Genomic DNA, 25,113 nt, shown 5'->3' on the forward strand with positions numbered 1-25,113 from the left:
AAAACATATTTAATATGTTTCGTTGTGAGTAGGAAAATCATTTTATTTAAAATGTTAAAATTATTATTAAAAAATAAATAGGTACTCGTTTTTAGTTATTAAAAAATGTGAAACTAACTGCGCGTATATTTTTACGTTTACCAATCACTTTTGCGTCTAAATTTATAAAATTTATAAAATTGCCTACATTTCAGCGATTAATAATATATTATCAGTATGACAAATTAAAATATGTAGATGCTTAAACTTTTTATTATGCTAGTGAGAATAATGAAGTACTTACGAGATTCCAAGTTTCAACCAAGACCAGCATCCAGCAAGATCCGCACAACTCGGTGAGTGATTTTCACAAGCTTCTGTAACACTTGTATAAGTAATGTAAAAAAACTAAAAATTAAACTTCGAGGTCAAACTCAAACTTAAAGCTGAAGACTTCTTGCCGCGATTGTGGTTCACCACTAAATGTCATTCTGCAACCTGCAGACAGTAATCAGCTATCTATGTATATCTAATACCAATAAGGAATGGTTTTGAGATGTCCGCCTCCGATTACTTTGGTTTTCAGATGTGTTATAACCGAACTGAAAAATAAGTGTTTTTTTTATTTTGATCTGTTTTCATATTTAGGGGATGAAATCATCTTTCAAAGTTTATAAGAAGAGGTACGAAAAATCACATTGTTAGCTTAAAAATGATTGTAAAGCAAATTTAATTTGCGTCATAACTAGCTGTTTGAACGATGTTCTTGTCATGAGTCATCCTTAGCAAGGGGTAAATTACTGCTAATCGTTTAAAAGCATATTTAAACTACTCGAAAGCTGTAAGAAAATTCATAAAATCTATAAGAAACCCTATAATAATTGGATATCAATTGTCTTATGATGATAAATTAATGGCTTTATAACTCCTACCCCTATTAGGGGATGGGGCATCCCTAATTACTGAATGCTTTTTGTATAGTATATAAATAAAAGTTGTTATTATAAAATAATATACAATATAACATAATAAATAATAAAATACTATTTTTCCGACAAATATGAATCGTAAGACTTCCAGTAACATCTGAAATACATCATTTCATTACATGTATGTACATACATCTTGTAAAAAAATCAAAATCAAATTTAGATAACTGAATACTTATAGATGTTAATTGTTTACAGTAAAGTAACTTGGCTTTTGAGAGGTTTTGTTATTATTTGATATTCAACTTTGACAAAATAATCTTTACTTCAATTTTGTAAGCTCGTAGTAAGTTAATCATTTATTTGTAGTAATAAAGCTATTAATTTGTCATCAAAAGGCAATTCACGCCTAATTGCAAGGTTACTTATAGATTTTATGAATTTTCTTACATCAGCTTTCAAGACTTTTAAGTATGCTTTTTTACGGGGGGTGTAGTTTATGTACTCCTTGATAAGGGTCACTGATGACAAGAATGGATGACATCATCCATACAACTAATTATAAAGTAAATTAAATTTATATGAAGTTTTATAATGATCTGTAGGCTAACAATGTGATTTTTTGCATCTCATCGTGTAAACTTTGAAGAGTGACTTCATCCCCTAAATATGAAAACGGGCCAAAATAAAAAAGCACGTACCTTTTAATTTTCGGTCTCTGATAACATATCTGAAAATTAAAGCAATTAGAGGCGAACACCTAAAAATCGTTCCTTGTTATCCTAGTCTTTTTCATCACGCGTTAAAGTTTTTGTTGGCAAAAATAGGCCTATGTTAATTTGGAACTTAAAGCGGGAAGGGAGTAGGGGGTTATAGCAGCGGGCTTAATTTAATCATGGACTAAATAAAAAATAAATTTCTGCAGTTGAAAAGTGTTTTTGAAAAAAAATATTTTGCTTTAATAGTACCATATACTTTAAAGCATTGACGTTTTCTTTGGACCAAGGAATAGAAATAATTATGTCTTATAAAATTCTCTCAAGAAGTAGATAATGCTTTAATACGGTATCAAACACTCTTCCCCCTAGTTCAGCTCCAGTGCTGAGCAAAACCTTAATTCAGCCCTGCAGAAATGATATTTTATTATTCTCGCGGTTAATAATACAGAAGTGATTTGTAGTTTCCAAAAATACGATTTTATTAGAAACATTTTATGAAATTTTATAATAGTATACGCATACAGATATATGTGCATTTATACACACATGTATACTGAATACAAGCATGCTGTAGAGTCGATACAAAGTATATTAATGTAAAAGCTACTCTGCTCGCATATTCACGCATACTTATATCACGAAAATTGTTTAACGAATCGGCAAAAAAGAAAGGCACTTGTCGAACCAGAAATCTCGACGCGTATCTTTCTATTCACTCCGAAAATGAAACCTACCTATGTATACTTCTATTCTCTCGATAAGCGAATCATCACAAGTTCAACCTTACAAGGTAGCCAGAACGATCATCGAGAATTTGGTTGAAATTCAATGGTACTTTTCCCTAATAAGTGTACGGACAAGCTGACTCTGGATAAAAAAATAACCTTAAATATTTGTACGATCAAGTTTTTATCGAGTGCCTTCGCCCGAAGCTTTATTACGTTAGACGTTCAACCTGGTTTATCAATTGTGAGTACATCATATTTAATAAAAGTACGTTCGATCAGTCAACGATCAATGTGAATTTACGGTAACTGCGACTCGAGATGTCGAGTTTTGTGATTCTTTCTAGATTTGCTACTGTAAACTCATTGAAAGTACTTTCCGTATTCAGTTAGTGGTCTATCCATAGACCATGTATATTTAGTATATACTAAATACAATTTGGTATAAAGACATCGAAAAAGGTTTCTACTGTTGCATATTAAATCTGAATAAACGTTGCAAAAAACTTGTGATCTTAAGTACCAGTTTGAATTGGGCGCCGTAGAAAAGAGCGAGTCCGTAAGTCAATCGATAGATGGCGTTCGTGTAACATAGCGCCTGCGCTTTGGTACAAAATATTCTATGAAGGGCGCGACAGTCCGAAAGAAACATCGATTTATTTTTTTTTACAAATTAATCGACTCCTTTCGATCTGTACCACATACTCTGAAAGACTGTACAATTGGCGCAAAAGTATCGTATGTTACTATCGAAAATGCATCCTTTATTTAAACCATAGAACGGATTGACTGTCACGTTATCCTATTTGTAACATTATCCTATGTGTCTTCGACCGCTAAAGACATACGATTGATTAATTATTAAAATTAATTAAGTTACTGATCCATTCAGAACAGTAGCAAATAATAATTTCACGCCGACTGTACATTATATGATTTTCTTTGCAAGTATTATTAAATCACAGTGAAGTTGTTAAATTGGTTTCCAAAAGGAATGCTATGCTTGCCTGTAAATGGCATAAGAAAGTTCCTAGCGTGTAATCAATACCTGTTCCGACCAAAGAACTTTCATCGTTCTCTTCTACGGCCATCCGTGAGTGTCCACACGGAAGACTGTATCAGATCAACGTATAATACTGTTTCATGTTTTGCGCGTAGTGTCGTTTGCTACATATACTTCGCTTTTTGATAGAAACTTCCTCTTCCTTGCCTTCAACCGCTGTCGGCGATACTTAACTATACCAAAGTTATCGGTATACCATTCATAGAAATCTACGCGCGTTTGCTTGCGCTTTATCGTTTTAAGTATAACAACTCGAACTAAAAAGAAAAAATTATCCGCGAGTCACGGTATAGAATAAACGTTGTACGTACAACTAGATAGCTCTCAGCAAGGGACCATGTTTCATCGCGTTCCCTACTTTTAAACGTTTTGTACAGGTTTTGATTTCGACGGATTCAGCGGTTGAGTGGCAGGTGATTTTTCTCTGCTCTGTTGTCTTCTCCTTGCTCGCTGCTTGCGAGCTTTCGTCTCAGCTCCAGCAGCTAAGAAATTATTGTGGAAATACTCTTCGATCTCCGATAGCTTCTTACCATGTGTTTCTGGAAGCAGGAGCCACACGAAAATGGCGGCCCCTATTGAAACACCCGCGAAGAACCACTGTACCGCATAGGACCCTTTAAAAAAAAATAATTCATTTTTGTACAATGTTCAAATTACAAGAATAGTATTTTCTCGTTAGAAATTTGTCGATATGTATCGAATCTATTGCTCTTTATTATTTTCCCATTTTTATTCAATTCAGTCTCTTCTTTACAAAAATAGAAAGATTTCAATTTTCATGTATTGAAATTTCCAAATTAGTAAATAATTAAATAAGCAATTATTCAAAATTTTTAATTTTTCAAGGAAAATGACTGTTTAAATCTACTTAGGAGACTTTTGCAAGATTTGTATGACTTTTTCCATGTTAACTGTGGGAAACCTCGATTAACCGGCTTACCACAAGAAATATGCCTGAAATACTATTTTATTTAATTTCAGTTTATTTAATTTCAAGTAGAACACATCCATATCATGTCACGTGCAATCACATGCTAGCACGTTTCATATTATAGCAAAATAGATATAAAACAAGGGAAAAACGTCGGTTCAGAGTATAAATATCACATGAAAAATCACGTCTTCGCGTGAGGTGATATTAGTTTTGTCTAATCCTATTGTCACTACACCAAATAACAGTTACCCTTGAATTGAAACTCAGTACTCGGCTAATCGTGGTTCTACTGCAGTTCACCAGAAAGATGTCTCTTATCTACTATAAGCTCTTTTCTCGCTTAAATAATTTAGTTGTTGCACGTACCCCCTAAAAAGTCTTGCAGACTTCTGTAACTCTGCAGTGCGGCAAACATCAGCAAGTTGGCTATTGAGTAACTAATGGAATGAGCGATTCCTCGAATTTCAGTCGGGAACAGCTCTGCGGTCATGGTCCAGGGGATAGTCAGCATACCGACCATAGACGTGCAAACGTAAAGCAACAGACAGACAACAGGTACCTAGCAAACAGGAACATACACGTTCAAAATAGTCTCCGATTTCAATCGCCTTTTTCTGGCTCGTTACTTTGACTTTGACACCGTACCCAGTAGCCAGAACGATCGCCTTCCTTGATGAGGTAAGTGAAGTAACCGGAAACGATCATGCAGAGTGCCATTCCAAAGGAAGAGATTATACACAACGGTCGTCTCTTGTAGCGCCTCAGCAGCCACGTGTTCACCATCGAACATAAGAATCGCGTCACACCGACTAGAATCGAGGCCACATATGCGTCCACGCCCGAGCCAACTTCCTGTACCACGATAATGACAATAATTGTTAGATACCTGAGCAACCAGTAATTTCGATTCGAAAGTAACGTGAAAAGTACTCGGATGCATCGGTTGCTTACTTGGAACCACGTCACGGCATAGAAAAGAGTGATGTATATGCCGGAGAACTGTTGGAAGGAGAACAACAAAAACAGTATCATCATGGGTTTCCATCCAGTAGGCTTCAAAAATCCTCGGAGCTTGGTGGACACGCCACCGTGTTTGCTCTTCCTTTGTTCGTTCAGCTTGATTTCGTTCTCCTTCGTGATCGTCGTATACTGTGCCTCAGCGGCGCAGACTTTTCCCTGTTTGGCTTCATACTTGTACAGCCTGCAGGAAATGTCAAATAGTTAGGATAACATTCTTTCTCAAGGTGAAATACGTCGTATCATTGCAGTTATATTCTTCGCAAGTTTAGAGAAGACGAGAAAATTCGTATCAGCAGAATTCAATATCGTAACAGAATATCGTGCGTTACTTGACCTCTAATGGATCTAGCTGCAATGCTTGTGAAAGGACACGGCTAACATTCGAATGTCTCAACAAAATAAAAACTACTTATATTGTATACATTAGAGTGCTCCTTATATTTCGATCTTTTAATTTTTTTGGGTTTCCCCTAAAATTAATAGAAAAATAATATGTATAAAAGATGGGCTTGATCACGATAACAGAAAAATGTGCCTCGATTTACGCGTTTATGGCATTTTACATATAAAATTTTCGGGCCTCTTGTTATCTGATTGAGATTATCTTTTAAACATAGGTATTATTTTTTATGAGTTTGAACAATTTTGGGGTGTGAATGTAAAACATTCCGTACAAAAATTTTTCTCACATATGTAGATACGGATTACCGTAATATACGTTCTACGTATCTGTATTATTTAATATAGGTTTTTCGTTATTAGTGGTACAGCCGGCTAGGGAATATCTCATGAAAAAATAAATCGAAAGGAAAGAATACAATTTTTCCATATGAAGCTTTGTTTTCGAGAAAATCAAGTTTGAAAAATCAAGAACTCGTGTACAATGTGTAAGTTTCGAGTTGTCGGACTTGTGTTTCTGCTCGTGTTTGTATTTATAAACGTGGACAATGTTATTATCTGTTCCTGCCAATGTTACTATCATTGTTAATGCCACTATGTACAAATATTTATGCACTACTACAAGTAGTGAATAATAACTTAGTTAAAAAATTGCAATTATGTATGCAACATAATGGGCAAAATTTCGAACAGCTTCTATTACACGTACACGTACGTCTAAAAAACAAACTGTTCATATTCCTAAATACAAATACAAGCAGAATCTAAACTTGGACAACTCGAAACTTACTCTTAGTACACACATACTTGATACATTTTCAAACTCGATTTTCTCGAAAACAAAGCATCATATGACAAAATTTTATTCTTTCCTTTCGATTAATTTTTTCATGAGGTATTACCTCCCGTTCGGCTGTGCCACTAATAACGGAGCACCCTGTATAATATATTGGTACACCTATGTATAAAATATTTTCTGTACAGGGTGCTGTGTAATAATTAAGCATTACTTTAGGGGCTGATTCAGCATCTAGAAGCTATAAAAGAAGTTCATATAAATATGTGTCTAATTCCTCTTTGCTTACGAAATTCAGTGATTTTTGTATTCCATCATTTCGTGTCAGATTACCTTCATAAGAGATGCTCAAAATAAATACTTTGCATTTCAACATATGCCTGGAGACTTTTTGTCATCAATGTGACTACTTCCCCAATATTCCTTGATGTTCCCTAAATTTGTTGAAAGCCCTATTCAATTTTGTATCAAAATATTTCAACACTTTACATTGAACGTGTACTAACGTTGTAAAGTATTCCCACATATCTCGTAAGCAAGGTTAAAAAAGACATACGTTTATACGAACTTTTTTCATTATTTTTAGACGATGAATCAGCTCCCGAAGGGGCTTTTTTTATTGTTCACTTATTACGAGACATCTTGTATGTATGTACATAAAGATAAAATGATGTCAGGCCGTAAGTCATAAATTATTCGATCGATTTTAAATATACCTATTCTGGAATTTGCTCTTTTTAGCTGAACAAATCTTAGCAAAACTTAATTAAACAAATCTTCAGTATCACATGATAATTATAATATTCTAAGGCTAAGGTATTGTGTTTCTCTACATTTCACATGTTTAACTCTACAGTCATCCTGACTGATGGCAACCCATTGTCGACTTATTTCTTACCATTCCAATGCCTTTCTCGCTTCTGCGTGTCGTCCCTTGGCGACAAGCCACACAGGTGACTCCGGGACGAAAAGTTCGATCAAAATAATCGGGACCACGGCATAAACAATGCTGAGCCATGCGACTATTCTCCAGTGCATATAGGCCCCTTTTAAGTACGAAAGCACCATGCCGAAAGAAGCTAAAGTCGGACCAAAAGATATCATCGATCCCCTGAGTTCTGGTCGTGCGACCTCTGTGATGTAGACGATAGCTGGCGAGGTTGCCAGAGCTGTGGCCATCCCAGCTAACAGTCGACCAGCCAAAAGCATTGGGATATTGGTGGAAAGAGCTATGAGAATCCAGCCTGCGATGCAGGGAATCGAGCCGAATTGCAGGGTTCTCAACCTTCCCACCGTCTCCATTAAGAATCCGCCCAGCACCGCGCCCAAAGGGGCACACACCACCACCACGCTAGCTGAAACATTGATTAATTTTTCATTTTTCTCTTGTTCATGTTTGATTACGTTTAACGAAGACTAAAAGATTTACTGTCCTCATGAAAATGAATGGAATACGTTCTTATCTCTTGTTTAAATTAGCCGTTAAATTAGCATAGTCAATAGAGCCCAGCTCTTATCTAATACTTACATTTTTTTCTGTGTTTCGGATAGTTGGTTGGACAGGTAATAGATATGTTGATTGCTCGTAAAACGTTTTGTCAATTCAATATGCTACAGTGTTGAGTTGTAAGTGAGAAAACATTCAAGAGGCCATTCTAGATGTTAAAATGATTTGAAAATCCAGAAAAACAAAATTCCAATTGAGTGTGCGTTTGTTAACCATAAATGTTCAGCGAAAGCAGTGCCTATTGCCACACCTCATAGTGGTCGGTGGGATTTTACGACACTCGACTTGCACAGCTTTATGATTCTTGCTGTTTTTATGGTTTGACCCTTGCCAGGACCTTGGTGTTCATAAAGATGCGTATTTTACCAACTCAGGAGTACATAATACAAATTACGCTTATCAAATTTTACAATCATTTTTATAATATATTTGTGTTATAAAGAAAAATTAACAGAAACAAGACTAGGAGCACAGTAAAATCTATACCATCAAGAACGTAATATATATAATACGATGAATATTTTATTAAAAGAAATTTTAATAAAAAATTTAATAAAAATTAAAGATAATAAAATCAAGTGTTTTTCGCTATTCTAAAAACAGATGAAAGTTCGTTCGTTCATTCTACCTTAGAAAAAGACGAAAGATCGTTTTTGTTATGAGCTCCTAAATTTTTAAATGCTTGTAGATAACAAAGATAAGTTCGAACACAATTTCATTAGTCTTGACTTTTGACTAATTTTAACGTCTAGAATTACCCTTCAACCTCTTAACGCTCAGTTTTTTTCAACAGTTATTATTCAAACATGCACAAATACTTTTTTACATAAATTTGTATTCTATGAATATTGTAATATCTTTTTTGCATTTCCCGTGATCTACGAAATAGCTTCACTATATCGGTAGCTGTTACGAATTTATCTAAATTGGACGTTTTGGCGTGCCTGTCCATATCATGGGCGTGAGCGTTAAGCAGTTAAACTTCCTTCCAACTGTAGTCAAAACCTTGTAGGATTCCTACTCTACTTTATACTCTAGTTGAGTTGCGTTTCTTGCGCTTCGCGTATACTAATCGATTGCTATGGCACTGACAATGAGTTGATCGCATGTCGGAAGTCGCTTACCTATCCAGGAAGTTTGTTCTTGAGTCGCATGGAGTTCCGCGTCCGCGGCCTCCAGATGAGGAATGAGAATCGCCGAATACGCCATGCTCAGACCCACGGATATGTGGAAAGATGCGGAAATTATGCAAGCGGCAATCTAGAGAAGCGATAAGCTTGTGTAGAAATCTCATTGCGGATTCGTAGGTTTTTAAGAATTTCAATGGTCGAGAAAGTGTTTACATACCTCAGGTATGGCATTCTTAAGGGTTGAGGACTCGACAAAGCCTTTGTTGAGACTCCTGCTCGACACGATTGCATCCTTAAAGCATTCCCTTTCATTTTCCTCAATGTTCTTCGACGCCTCACGCTCGACACTGAAACAGAAGACGTGTGCATTGTTTTCTCCTTTTTGCGATGATTTAACCGAGACCTAGCAATAGAATAGAACCTTCTTTAGTTGGATCTTAATTGTTTTTAGTCTTTTTTATTCATAGTTATGTGTACTTAGTGTAATAATAATAAAAATATCTAAAGTTATCAGGAGGGTACTCTTGAATCATTTTTATAAGAAACAGCTTTGGAAGGAACACATTTTTTCTTTTTGCTAGCTAAGTAATTGCAATGGATCGATATATTTTTCAAAGTATCATGCAAGTATCAGTCTTATTTAATATTAACGTATTAACACGTGTTGACACAAGATGTATTACATGTACTCATATAATTAATACAGTACAATTAATACATTTTTGTAATACGTTTTAACAGAAGATTGTATTAACACAAGATCTAAGAAGTAGGCTACCTGCCTCAGAAATACTTTCCGTCAGAATATTGATGTACTTGTTAGGATATTTTGCCAATGACTAATTAATATGATTGCATGTTTAAAAACTATGATTTTGTACAAATTCTTGCAGTTTTAGTTGTCGTATACAGTTATGAAACATCGTTCAACATCGCCTATCTATCACGTACTAATCCATAGCCGCAGAATAACGAGAAGTCGTAGAGATACATTCTTTTTGCACGTCGTTATCGATTCTACTATAGCATTCTCGCCGAATGTACTACCGCAACTTAATTTAAGTTTCTGATAAAGAATTTTTTCTCGATAAATCTTATCGATCAACAGTTTCAAACGTGGGCGCATTAAGAGCCATCTTATAAGATATTGACAATGTCAAAACCATAGTTTCCGAGTAATCGATCTTTCGCAATAGTGATGTCATGCATCGTTCGATTTATGGAGCACGCACGATCTTCATGTCCTGATAATTGTAAATAAATTTATGGCAGCTGGTGATTTATTGCAGCAAATAGCGGCTGATGCTCAAATCGACCGATGACCGGGAAACACTTTAGAGATCATTTAAATGCAACAGACGTCTTTAATGAACGCATCTATTATACGTCAGCGATAAACAAGGTTTGGCAAATCTCTATTTAGTGAATGTTTCTCTGCGTCTTTTCGTTCATTTTCGGCTAGCAGATCACGAAAGGTGATTGCGTCATTAATGACTTATATTAATCTATGTGCTTCTTATACTACTTTAATTATTATCTTCAATCAATTCGCGAAGATGTGTTTTTGGGATATATTTTAATCTACTTCGACCCACTTCAGGCCTTTCCAAACTACTTCGATCCGCTCCAAACCACTCTAGTCCTGTTCAATCTGTTTCAGTCCACTCAGACTTAATCATACAAATTCCGAAACACTCAAGTAGCACTAGTTTATGTTGACGATAAGTCGTTGCTTAGTTTTTATAGAGTTCTTGAAATAACGAATTGCTTATAATTTGAAAGAAAAATGAAATGAAGTGAATGCTTGTACGAACTTATTTCATTTTCATTGTTCTATGTCTACTTGGTATAAATAAAACATAAAATATATAAATTGCTGGCTATGAATAATGTTACGCACTGACTATATCTATACATATATAAATATAACTATATCTGTATGTGCTTTTTTTTAAAATGAACGTAAGTCTAAAAAAGTGTATTATAAATTACATGATTAAAATTTATTGCATTATTGGTAACCTTACTGTAGATGTCTTTTTTTATGGATGCTTGATAATTGACACTTTATGACGCAGTTCTTCATACATGGATGTAAAATAGAGATAATTCAAAGAAGGATCCTACTTTAAAAGTGAAAGGGAATAGAATAGGTACTCGCTGTAAACTTGTTACATACCTGTTTCTATGTTTCTACTATTTTTTGGTATTATTTCTTTATTTTCCTTACTTATGCTATATAGTCTTTACCTATTACTGCCTTACTGCTGGCAAAGTAAAAACATATCGACATACAACATTTCAAATAGTTTGTCGATGAGAAACATGTGTCTTAGGAAGAGTATTTTCCGAGTGAGGCGCTTACTTTTTAATGGTTCTTTGTTACTTTGCGGAACTTGTCAATTCAAATACGCAGAGGCATACGATTAATAATTTATGAAATACTAACAGTTAAATTAAGCTAGGATTTTACTATGTTATACTTGCTTAAAAACTGGAAATTTAAAATTTCCATTTGAATTTCAAAATTTGAGAATTTGAATATGTGAATATCTGACTATTCGAAGATTACAAATTAAAAATTTGGAAATTTCTTCTCTTTGGAGAGTATCAATCTGTTACTAATAATGTGGTGACAAGTCATAAAAGCTATAGTAAAGACTGTACATATATGAAAGCAAAATGGAAGAAGCTCTCTAAAAGCTATAAAATCAATATTCAACATGTACTAATTAGCTTTTTATATATTCACACACTTTTCTATATACTTATAACTATTATATGTATAAAGATCGACATTCCTTTACAAAACATTTTTTTTACTTTTTGCATTTCATGTTCGAGGTTGTGATCGTTTAAAGTCAGCAATTCTTTCGGTACACCCTCAACTGTATCTATATTTTTTCCAACTTCTGGGTCATATTTTCCATAAATAATTGTACTTTTATAATACTTTGGAACTTATGGAATGAAACCCTACCGAAACTTTAGGTAAAAAATTGAAAAATCATACATTTTATATTTTTTACCACTTTCCTTCATTTCTCAACATATGTCAGCAACTCGTCGTAAGACTGCCATTGAAGAAATCATACGACATGTGTGGCATATATATATGCGCACTACTATACATTTCACACGTATCTTTAGATTACAATTTCAAGACCAAAGCAATTGTTGTCGACCACACATTTCGTTTCTAAGAAAGGGTAATGACATGAGATTACTCTGGTTCGCGACCGTGGCCATATGTGGAAGTGTTTCCCGCACAAGCTGTCGGGTTTTAACTCGACGCAATTAAACCTCTCATGGAATTAACGCGTGTTAATTTGAGGATTTCGTCGTCGATGAATCTAACGGGCCTCTGTGCACACGCTACGGAAAGCGCTAATAAACACGCGACACAACTGCACCAGGCTCGTTACACGAGTCCGATCATTCAATTTAATTCATTTGTTGTTCGCGACGTTCCTAAGATTAATTTCTACAATGAACTGGGAAGTTGCAGAGATCAAACTTACGCAATATTATCGACGAACTGTATAATTAGACGCCTAGCGACAAGGGAAAGAAAATAGAAGATGGTATCAAAGAATTGCGAGTCAGAGCGTCATTATTACTTATACTCATTTATTGTTCGAAGAGAGAGGAGTCTGCCTTGTCTAGTCGTCGGACAATGATAATTTATAACATCGAAGTGAAGTCAACTGGATGCTCAAGGTCATTCAATTAAGTGTATCGCGTTTGATTACTTCCACCTTCTTCTCAATTTATAGACTCACGTTTTCTATACTCTACAAACACATAGATGAGCAACGTAATAACGGGAGTCTGATCTGACATGATATAGTACCGAAAAGTAACCTCGAGAGGCAAGAGAATTTTTTTCTGGCTAAGGCATAAGCATTTGTTCGCTATAGAGTCAGGGTTCTAGCGATGAACCTATATCAAGAGACAAGTTTTGAAAATTTATACAAGGTGTAACAAGTATACGTTAAAGTATTCTAAGGGGTACTAGGAGAGCTCAAATGAGGTACAAAATGTCTTATGACATAGTATCCGACCTGCCTCCATTTTGCAATAATAATGGCTTAAAATTTATATATCTATACCTTACACTAATATCCGAAATACATTTCTTACAAACATCTCGAATTTTCAACGTTTTATTAAAGTTAAACCGTAAAAGATACAACAAAATGTATTAAGATTTGTTTGCTCTATTTTTACTGCACAATGTATCTGTAAAATTACAAAATTCGATTGTTAGTTTAATATATAGATATATTAATTTTAAAGCGTTATTGTTATGAAATGGAAGCAGATCGGACAATCTGTCATAAGACATTTTTTGTTCCATTTGAGTTCCCCTACTACACCTTAGAATATTTCAACGTGTACTTATTACACCCTATAATCGATAGTTTACTTTCGTTTTTTTTTTAAATGTTAGGTTTAAGGAACGAAAACAAAACTCATTTGCTTGAAATAATTCAAAGATTTGGTGATAACAGAAAGGAGCTAAAGAAGTCAAAATTACGGAATACTACGCCCTCTTTATAGATTCGCAGCGGGATAACACCTCATGAATTAAACACTAATTGTGTCACCCTTAATTACTTATTTTATAGTGTCTTCTATATTAGATAAAAGTACATATAATCATCACTTGTTTTGGGATATTTGTTCGCTTCGTGCAACATAAATATCTTATAATTCCTTTTTGTAAGATCAAAGTGTTTCTTTATTTCGTTTATCATTTAAAATTTCTTCTTTCTGTCTACTATCGTATGTATTATATTTGTTTCGATTTAAAAAATTCATACTGATTCTTCGTTTCTCAAATAGAAAGACAAACAATCTAAAATTGTGAATCAAGTTGACACAATTAAAAAGGAGAGTGGCTTTAGCTGGCCAGCCGATTTTACGTCGGCTATAGCTTCTTCTCTCGCAAATGTTTCCTATCGATCGGATTCGATGATGACGATGTCGAAAGCGTCTCTCCTTCCATCACTCTTGCTCTCACTCTGTCGACATTATACCAGTTATTCGTCACTGAGCAACACGTTTCTACGATCGGTCGCGCATTAAAAGTTCAACTCTGTTGCCGCGAGCATCGCCGATCCGCCAACCGACAGTCTAATAATAATAAGCTGTCAAGACGAGGCCGTCGTTGACCGGATATACTCTTTCGAAGCGAATTAATTAGATCATTCTTTAAGCTTTCTTCAAATGAACGGGTGTGTTATGTAAACAGGCAAATATTTGTTGAGACGAAGTAATAATCTAATGGTATCTGTTGTCAATACTACGTACTGTGCATATATGCTGAGAGAATCGTGCATGTACACAATGAACGTAAACTAAGTTGCGTTGCTCTTTTGTGTACCTAATTTCTCGACGATCAAGTTCTTCCGCGAATGTCGAACGTATGAATGCCACGTTTAGTACTGTTCATCGTTGTCTATTACGAAGCTTTTAAAATGGAAAAATTGCTTAATCGTATATTAGACGATCTCTAAGAATAAAATCCTTGGCTAGCCAGGTGTTTTCGGCGCTGACGTTTGGCCGAAGCGGTAAATATGATTTAGAAAACATTGTTGCGCAGAGAATACGCTCAGAATTGATAAATTTGATGTTCAACAAAATTTGTTAAATAGCAGGTGTGGCATTAATATTGCAAAGGAAGTAGTTCAGTGGAGTAATCGTGTTATGAAAAGTTATTTAGCTCTAAAACAGAAATTTAGAACTCGTCATTTCGATAGCTGATACAGTTTCTGTCATAGATCGTTAACGTATACTAATTAAAGAGCATATAACCAAAACGACTCTTGTCAATTTTCGTTTTTTTTTTTTTTATTTCAATTGATTAATATTCTGTTTAACGAAATATTCATCATTGTACACATATTGCGATTTTGATTGGAGAGATTTTACTGTATTGTGATGGACCTTTTGGGTGGTGGATATTAATAAATTTCACGTTCTAATATATACTACAGTTTAGTATATATATTTCTGAAATGCACACAGTTCGGCTGTTACTAAATGTTTGCCAAAACTCTCTAAGGGTAGGAAAATTCTGACCTGGACGGAGTCTTAGAGTGGGGAAAAGGAAAAATGCCAGTCTGCCCGAAGGACGAGGCTCTTTAACTTAATTTATGACCCTTGGTGAAAACGAGTCTTTCCAACACAAAGTTTCAAGAAAACTGCGTCTAAAACTAAAATATATAGAAAATGCATTACAGTATTGTGAATTTTGTTTTTGATCACTAGAATATGTTCTTATGTAAAAAATCAGGAAATTTAACAAGGACTGTTCTTATTCTTAGCTCTTTAATTTATTCAATTATCGTTTTTAATAAAACAAAAACTATTAACCTCAGATGAAATTTACAATATTGTTTCACAGAAATAAAACTGTGGCAGAAGTTGAACATTTTATGAATGTATTCGTTCAAACAGTGTGTAGATATTAAATCACATTTGTGTCCCACCCAAACTTTTGTGTATGAAAAATATTTAGAAAGTACCTCTTTTCTTTTGTCATTATTTGTTGTCTGTGTAATGACGGTATTAGGTATACTATGTCATGCATAATGTAAAGGTACTTTTTCAAAATATTTTTAAACTGAACAGTTTAAGGCCAGGTGCATGCAACTGATAATCGTTTGCGCTCTAAAAGAACTATGCACACGCGCGACAAAATTGACGGAAAAAATATGAAACTATTTCCTATTATTCGGTTATTGGCGATGAGAATAAAACATTCATGACTTTGTATTATCTGTACCTGTAGGAGTTTATTCGGTGTAACTGAATAGTTTTAAATAAAAGTTAAATGATTTCAAGGGAGGCATAATTTGATGCAGTTTTTTGTTTTGTAAATACTATTAGTACAAGAAATACTTACATTTCGATATTATGAAAGAGCACTAGTAGTAAAATGTTTACTTTCTTAAAATTGGAGCTCAACATTACGTCTTTTAGTTTATTGAAACTAAATAAATAAAAAACTAAACAAAACTGCATTCGACTTTAAAAACTGTGTTTATAACAGTAGAGCTCAATATGTACATACATATTTTTTGACGCGTCATTTTTCATTTTTAAACATTTTTGCATCATGTTCAAGTATTTTTTTCTTATACACATCAGTACAGCAGACAAATATTTTAAAACGAAGACTACAATTACCATTGAAACTACACAATAAAAAGATAAGAATTGAATTATTATGACTTAGGTAAGTCTCTATCATAATCACTGGCAAGTTCAATCACAGTTCCATTGTTTTATATCCACGTGGAGTGTGAACGATAAGTTTCCTGATACACTAATTTTATTCTATTGTAATGATTTCGCAGAATCTGCTTTACGATGTATTTAAAACCCAAGGATCAGTCATATTTTTGACGCATACAAATAGGGGCAGATGATTTTAAGTAAAACTAAGAAATTACAATAAATATAATATTAAAATTCCTTTATCATGACGATAATTTCTACTCGATGTCAATGAGAACAGCAAACTTTGTCACTGTAACTCTAATTTCTGATTGAGTAGCGATAATACATAAGTGTTTATTTTCCCTTGACATTTGAAAAGTCAATCGTCCTGGAGATGCCGCATTGAATCTTATCACATCTAGATGTGATTCGTGATACGAGAAACAAAAGTGGATTGTGACAGGTATTTGACAGATTTCGTTTTACGCAACACGATTAATAGATACAGTAGATATTTAAATTAAAGTGATGACATTAAGATGAGTTCTCAGTGATAACTTCTAGAAGTGCGATTTTCCTATTTTCAGGAGTTTTGAATATTGCAATGATTCATATTGTGAGCCATCGATTGACACTCATTATTGCGGTATTCAGCGTGCAAACCGAACGGTAGTAGCGATGACCTATTCACCGGTGAATTGTAAATGGAGACAAGTGGAACGGCTACCGGTATTACACGTGTTTCCTCTAACGTGGCAGAAGAATGCAGCCTAGTATCGGTCGGCTCCCTTAACGAGCCTTTCTAACGCAGCCGATCTCCTCAGTGAGATTTTAATTAAAAAACTCGGGCAACAAGCCTGCTTTCATCAGCACACTCTGGTAATTTCAGCCAAGTCTGTCCCATGTTTGTGTTTCAAATATTAACCCGCTCTTGTTCCGTGTTTACAGGCTCCTTAATTATTATTGGGTCACTTCGCTGACGCACATACGATAAATTGACCCAGCCTGTCCATTCGGTTTTTTCAAGCAAGAGGTTAATATCCAAAATAAATGTCATTCTCGGTGTAAACACTACCACTATTCGGCCACTTAAAATTAGGTTAGACCCCTTCGTGGAACGTTTCGAAACAGTCGAATTCGTTTCGTGAAATTCAGTTGGAAATAAATTTATTTGATATGTGATTTTTTTGTTGTGAGGCAGACTGCTGACGTATGACGATTCAGAGAACCAATCGCAGACGTTCGAAATAAAAATACGAACAATTTATTATGGCGAAGAAACTGGTTCTAGCAGAATCTTTCTTACGCTGAAGAAGTCTGGCTTTCTTATGGTTTTGTTTTCGAAGTGTTGTCCAACACCTATTGTCGCTACTGTATTTCATTCTTCGTATATACACTATAAAGGATATTTTATTATACCTAGTTACGTTATTCAGATCCCAGTACGAAAATACTACTCGTGAGCAGGTAAGTAAATACCTAATTTCGTTTTAGGAATTAGAATCCAGAAATAGAAAGAAAGACTTTGAAGATTAACAATTTCAGAATTAAGAAACTTGGATACTTGAATGTTTAAATATTTGAATACCTGAATATTTGAATGTTTGAATACCTTAAATATCTGATATATCTGAAAAGCTGAATATTTAAATGTTTAAATACTTGAATATTTAAATATTTGAAACCTTTGAAAATTTGAATATTTTTAAATAGGGCATCTCTGTAATTTGAAATTGTTTAAATTGAGAATCTTGCTTGTGTGCATAGCCATTCACATTCTTAAGTCCAAAATAGACTACCATAAGTGTGACTTGACCTCAGAAACATGTGCCTCGTGATAAACTCGTCAGCAAAATAAGTGCCTAAATTGAAGAAGTAGTCTGTTCCAGGTGTAATACCAAACATATTTGAGTCATGAGAGTATCCAACCTCGAAGGACACATGTCTAAAATTCGATCAGCGTCGGGAGCAAATTCAGCTGGGTCTCGTCTCGAGGACAATCAGGGAATCACAATAACGCGTGTAGTGACGAGAGACGATGTCATCCTTTGAATTCTCGATCACGTTGTTATGAAACGGAGACCCATCACTCGGCAAAGTTAACTAATAGCCTCGTAGTTTTGAGAATCTCTTTTCACAGAACAATAGCAGTGCCAGTCGCTTAGTGGCGACTTCGAATTACAGCTCGATAAAGAAGAAACATGTAGAGTGATTAGCAAAGTGGCCATGCAAAGTCACGTATGTATGTTTGTTCACGCTTATCGCCACACGATAGTGTGGTATTTAAAAAATTTCTTGCTCGAATTATTCGTCAATGTTCGTCGTGTCAAAGAAATCGTAGTATGAAGGACGAAAGCTAGTGTAGTTCTCCCCATTGTATTGCGTCTTTAGGCGTGCCTCGAAAAATGGCAAGCTGTTCGAAGATAAAAAAGGGAGCAGGAAAGCTGGATTTAGGCCGACAGGATCCTTCAATGTCCTGTCTAATCATTCACCGAGGAATTTGTGACCGGGACAAAGGAAGACGAAGAAGTGTCTGGGAAATAGCTTTTGAAAACCTGTTCCAAGAGCTTTACGGTTTGTACCTGAGCTAGGTATTAAAATCTAAAAGACGATCGATCTTCGCCCCGAGGGAAGTACAGTATTCTTTGTTAACGAAATTTGTTGAGGCGTTTATGCGCAGTGTTCGAAATAAATACTAGCAAACAAACGTTTTGGAATCACTTCACACATTCAGAAAAGTAAGAATTTTGATTCATTTAAAATATTTATTAATCAGAAGATTTTTCATGTTTTCTTATGCAACGTGAATTTAATGGAAAGTAGCAGGTAATACCAAACTTTCGGTTTAAAGATTTTCTTTTGAAGCAGTAAATACTGTAGAACTCCATTTATTGAAATTTCATTTAGCAGATATGTCATTTATCCACTGAACTTCTAGTATAGGATTCCTATTTAAAATATTATCGAATACGGTACATAAACCTTCGCACTAATTCGAGTCCAGATAGTAAATTAACACGACAATTCAACTAAGTACGGACTAACGAGTTCATTTTAATCAATCCACTAAATATTGGTAAATTTATATACGTGAAAATATCACTAGATGTGCAAATCAGTAGACCGCCAAATGTAGTACAAATACACTTTCGAATCTAACTGAATGAATATGATCGAGTATAAACGAATATAGACTTCAATTCATCGAATGGGAAGCTATAGGTAGCAGGGAAATTCAATAAGTTCCCATTGCCCGAACAATCTACTTATCTGTGCTGCCTTGTCCCCTATTTCAATAAATGGTATTCTACACGGTTTCTTTCAACCCACATGCATCTTCTATTCTCGTTAATTGTCTCGAGCAGCATACATGCATGTTATTTCGTTAAGCAATACCAACCTCAGTGAATAAGGATCCATGATCGCTTTCTATGCTTCTTGATGCAACAGCCGCTGTATATGTGCTTTAGGCTGTTCCTCCCCTTCACCAGGGAACGCGCTAGCCTGCGTTTGACCTCTGTTAAAAGGAACCCTCGTCAACTCGAACCAAATCTCTCACACATGGCCACCATTTCAGTCTAGAAAATAGAAAATAGGAAACTTCTTTAAAACACGCGCAGTGACGCTATTAAAATACGGCTGAACTCAACCAACGGTTTATTTGTAATATTCATAAGCACTCTTCCTTTAGTAATTTATAATAACACTTGAAATTGTTAAATTCACAATTGTTAAATCGAAATAATAGTATAGTACCCTGTTACATTCAACTCTGTTTGTATGATTCAATGTCGTAATACTTAGATTAGTAGAATAAATTACTCTTGGTTTCCTACGACTAACTTCCATATTTGTCAGATAATCTATTTCCTTCAGCTTCAGTTACAATTTCAATAGTGAAGGAATCCAACATTTTCAACAGAACATTCCAATAATGTTTTTCGAGCAATCTAATTGTAAATAACAATGATAAAGACATATATTGTTAATAAAAAATTTGAAATCCCTTGTCTACTTTTCTTAAAACTCCACTATCTGATACAATTTTCTTCAATTCTAAATTGATCCTCTCGACAGTGATCAGAATTTTCATTATTTTAATACAAACTAAAAAAATTAAATACAGTCGTTTATACTTCTTTAATAAAAAAAAATCTTTATTTTCATTACAGTAGCACTCGGTCGAAACCATTTTCTATTTTCAACGCTGCTACTCGAAGGTCACTTTGTTAAAAGAACATGAATAATTCTGATGAAAGGACAAGACACGCGACGAAGTTTGAACAGCTGTCATGAGACAAATGATTTTTTTTCTTGCATAATGCAAGTATACTATGGATGTGTCGCGGTCACGAACGTATGTTTGAGACCGCGAAATACCGTAGTTAATGATACGGTAATCTCGACGTCGAGCTGGCGATCACAGCAGAACACTAACTTTCTATGTCGGGCGCAAGGCGGATTTCTCTCCTTGCTCTGCGAATTGCGCGCACCACCACGAAGGAAATTCGCTTATTTTCCTTATGTCTTTTCTTGTCTTTCATCAAATTTTTCAAACAGCTTGGCCATATGATTCTGTTAGATGGTAATTACACAAGAAACGATTCACTCGATGAGAATGTAATAAAAATTTTTATGGCTTGAGCACAGCGAATTTGCCTCTGCTGATCGACAACCTTATAAGATCGGTTTACAGAATTTTTTTACTGTAATCTCAACTCAATTTTCTTCTCTGGAATTACTTTCATTTGAAACTCGCCTCAGATAAGATAAGTACAAATGGTTGACACAAACTAACTTCACATGCGTGTTTCTGCATATAAGAATATCTACCCATGACGTAATAAACTGTAAAATCAGGGCCATATTTTTGGAGGCCCTAATTCATATACATTTTTTTCAGTTTGTTGAAAATGAAAGTCGAAATTTCCATAATAACTCGTTTTACTAAAATACAAAATAACACAACATCAGCATATTGCATTTACATTAAGGAAAATAAAAGATAAGTCAATTCAAATTTGAATTTAAAAAAAACACTAAGAACTGAATAGTGCAGTTAAAATAGACACATCTGTTATATTAAGAGGCTTAGACATCGTGATATATTTTAAGCAATTTACTTACGTTAGGCTGTTTTCTATATTGTTAATTGTAAGAAGTAAGGTTTTAAAATATAGCCCCATAGAGAATGGGGTTTCAGTTTGCACCTAATATGCCTTATAGTAAATGCGATCTTGCGCAAGACTATAGCAAGACTTTATTCTATTAAAAGTTTAGTCTGAGTTTATCACTACAGGAAGAGTCAAATGGTCCTCGATCTTTGGAAATCGCTCGTTTTCCTCGTTTTTTTTTCTCCGCGCTTCCTCGTGCCTCGTGCCCAGAATTGCGTCAGGAACATGAGCAGCGATTAATCGTGCCACAATTCTTGAAATCATTCGATAATGAATCAGGATCGATAGAGACTTTGCGCCTAGTTGCATAAGCGATTCACGTGCTCTGGACCCAAGTCACATGACTTTACAATTAAGGACAAGCAACAACAACGTTTTCCGGCAATCGAACGACCATTCTTTGTAACATCGCAATCTAATCAGTACTTGATTCAGTCACTCAATGGGCAGAAAATGGTTCGATACTCCTACGTTCAAACTATTGCCCACTATCAATGGCTCTGATAAAAGCAAATAAGATACTAAATTCGATTAATTTTACGATCCTATCCTATTTATCACATTCTATCGACGGTTCCATATCAATTCAACAATAAATAGTAATACTTAATCCGCACTTAAGATTGTCGAGACTGGGGAATTATCGATGCTCAAGAAGGTGACGAAATAGAATAATTATTTTGATGCTTACGTCACGTTACGCCATGAGTAGTGAAATCAGTTTTGAGAGGTCACATAATTTCTCTAAACTAGCTTCTCTGAATTAACTGTTTTCGTTTTATAATTGTATTATTTCCAGGTTTCTCTGTACAGCTTTGACCTCTCCGGCACAGGACAAATCGATATGCGTGTTTTTCGTTCGACTGTGAGGTTCGAATCATCTGTAATACCACAGCATACTCGTCGACGGGGTCATAGGTCGAGTAAAATCGCCTCGATGTTGGGCAAAGTGATGTGCATGCTGCTTATAGGTGCGGCTCTGTTAAAATTACGTCACTTGCGCGATTAAATCAACCAGCCTAGAGATATGTTCACGACATAGGCATCGTTGATTGTTAGACTGCACGTAAAGTTATGGGAGCAAGGTATCAACCGTGAAAGACAACATACAAGCCATTTCCAAAGTAGTTGAACATTACGTGTACGCATTACGCTGCTCCAAAACGGTTAGAGGACATCGAAGAGAATGAACTAAATATCAATTAATCGCACGATATTTCTACTCAAAATGGCATCAACACATTGTCAACCAATGATTTTTACACTTCTAACACTGGGATAAGATTTGCAATCTGATTCAGGACTGTAAATTGATGCGATAAACGTGAGAAAATCTGCGTTTCAAAATAAGTTAGTGAGAAATTTTTCTTGTGATACACTGCGTTTTGTATTTAATCCTCCGATAATACCTATGATGTCTTGTGTAATATGATATGATAAGATCATTGCGATTTTATTGTAAGAAATGATTAATACGTTTGCTATTGTGGTAGAGTGAACGAAAAATTGTAATATATATCTTTTTTTTGTGCGTGTAAAAAGGAACTTCTGTTTTTATAAATATGAAAAACAGAACTTTATTTGTCCTATAATTTGTTCCTATAGTTACTGTCACATATGGAATACCTATATAACTATATCTAAGAACCAGATTAACCAGTTTTTTTTTTCAAAATTCAATTTTATACATCATTTTACTGCTTTTTCCAAATTTTATTACAATAATAGGAATCTATTTAAGTTACATTATAAGTAAAGAAGATTTAATAGTATTAACAAGTTCAAATACTATGTTAAGAGGTGGGTAATCGTATTTGTTTTTCTGCTCTCCTGAAAACTAATAAAAAGGGACTTGGATCAGATTGGTTCTCAGGTACACATACATAATGTAAAAATATGTTAAACAAAATCGATCTATATATATACTACTGAATAACAATGGTAGCGAATGTGTTAATACTAATATTCAGAAAATACACAATTTTTTGGCGTATAAATATATTTTGTAACAAATAATAGAAATCGAATTAGTATAAGTACCGTGACTTGCAATATATCAGTTGAGGATTCATCTATACAATTATGATACGCCTCAAGAACACTAAATCGAAGGTGTTTATTATACAGACAAGTATTGGATTGCATTAGATTCACAAATCGTTCGTAATTCAGTCCTAATTCGGTTGACAAAGCGCTAAGACATCCACTGATTCACGATAACCGCTCCAATCGTTCGGAGCAGGATACTATCCAGAGCATAGTATCGAAACAGCTGTAGGTTACTACAACCGGTGTCTATTTTTGAAACGTTAGACTATCAGTATTCCTCCGTGAAACGTACTTAACGTTCACCATGAGCTCCGATTGAACCACCAACGAAGATTGTTCTCGAAAGCAACTCTTCGCTCGGTTTTAAGTGTGATCCGACTTTCAGAGCGAGTGAGGCAGCTGAATCGCTCTGTTTTCTCGACCAACTTGCTCAAAGAAACAAGACTCTGCGGATCGCAGTATTCACGCACAACACGGACAGTTAGCACAATTATTATCGAGAGACTTCGTAACGATCGATCGACGAGGAGTCAACAGCATCTGTTCGTGTCGGCTATATTATCTACCTCTAACTCGTCTCGAAGGAGATAGCTCGCAAGGGACGCTCTGTAAATACGGTTGTACACAATCGTTGTTTAGGATGGAACTCACCTTCGAATCTCAGTCCCTTGTTCTTTCGATGTGGAATTGCCCTCTGGTTACGGGAATCACCTTTCTTAAATGAAAGTTGAAGAAAAATGGGAAAACGGTGAATGAAAATGTCCTGTTTCTTCCTGTTCTTCTGATCCTCTACTCCTCTCCTCTTAGGGTCCCTCGTCTCTCTCCTTCGCTCTGAATCGTTCGAAAGAAGCAGAAGCCTCGCTCGTTTCGACTGCGAGTGCCTCGCGACGTACAATGCGCGGTGGCCGGTACGCGACTAAACCTGAGAACGCTGCTTCGCGTCGGTCGATTGGTTCTTCTCGAAGTCGGTGCGCTGCCAGCGACAAAGCAACCAACTTAAGGGTTGTTATAGCACGAAGAAAGAAAGTTAACTGGGGTCGAGTCACAAAGAGATGCGAGTTGGATGATGGTGATAGTTTCAGTAGAAACTGAATAAAGGTATCTTCTAAGTAGAGTAGCTCAGGAAAGTATTTGAACATTAGATCAAAACATTGTCAATTTCTGTATAACTTGACAATAAAAGACCGCATATCAACTTTTATCAACGTTTTTGTAAACGTCAGACTGAAATATTTAAGTCATGATGATTGTGGTCGCGAAAACCAATTTTTAATGAAACTGAATCTGTTTGAATTTTTACAGTGTTTTGTAGAAGAACTATCTTCATTTTCCCATATGCTTCTTAGTGTAGAAATATTTTCGTGAACATTCAGTTTAGGGATGTGAAAGTGGAGGACTCGATATTTCCTTTCAGGAAGGTACAATAATTCAAAGATTAACAACGTTTCGGTCTATTGCT

The 25,113-nt window shown here is 35.1% G+C and overlaps 1 protein-coding gene and 1 long non-coding RNA gene across 3 annotated transcripts; one reads left to right on the forward strand and one right to left on the reverse strand.

The window, feature by feature from the left end:
• Positions 1-2,084: 2,084 nt before the first annotated feature.
• On the reverse strand, positions 2,085-24,555 carry LOC143183066 (facilitated trehalose transporter Tret1). 2 transcript variants are annotated; one of them, XM_076384463.1, is made up of 9 exons: positions 24,306-24,555; positions 19,832-20,009; positions 9,419-9,548; positions 9,196-9,331; positions 7,463-7,919; positions 5,301-5,550; positions 4,995-5,201; positions 4,716-4,908; positions 2,085-4,029 (listed from the first exon to the last, which is right to left on the reverse strand). In XM_076384463.1, exons 2-9 carry the CDS (start codon positions 19,849-19,851, stop codon positions 3,776-3,778), a joined length of 1,647 nt encoding a protein of 548 aa, XP_076240578.1. In that variant the 5' UTR covers positions 19,852-20,009; positions 24,306-24,555; the 3' UTR covers positions 2,085-3,775. The 2 variants fall into 2 exon arrangements, with proteins under 2 accessions (XP_076240578.1, XP_076240577.1); XM_076384462.1 differs by lacking the exons at positions 19,832-20,009; positions 24,306-24,555 and adding an exon at positions 14,518-14,634.
• On the forward strand, positions 16,624-19,862 carry LOC143183067 (uncharacterized). Its single transcript, XR_013002553.1, has 6 exons — positions 16,624-16,894; positions 17,019-17,310; positions 17,380-17,530; positions 17,633-17,898; positions 18,321-18,669; positions 18,823-19,862. It is a non-coding gene; the product is annotated as an uncharacterized LOC143183067 (long non-coding RNA).
• Positions 24,556-25,113: the final 558 nt, after the last annotated feature.

The sequence above is a fragment of the Calliopsis andreniformis genome, chromosome 9, assembly GCF_051401765.1.
Source record: "Calliopsis andreniformis isolate RMS-2024a chromosome 9, iyCalAndr_principal, whole genome shotgun sequence".
Classification (NCBI taxonomy): domain Eukaryota; kingdom Metazoa; phylum Arthropoda; class Insecta; order Hymenoptera; family Andrenidae; genus Calliopsis; species Calliopsis andreniformis.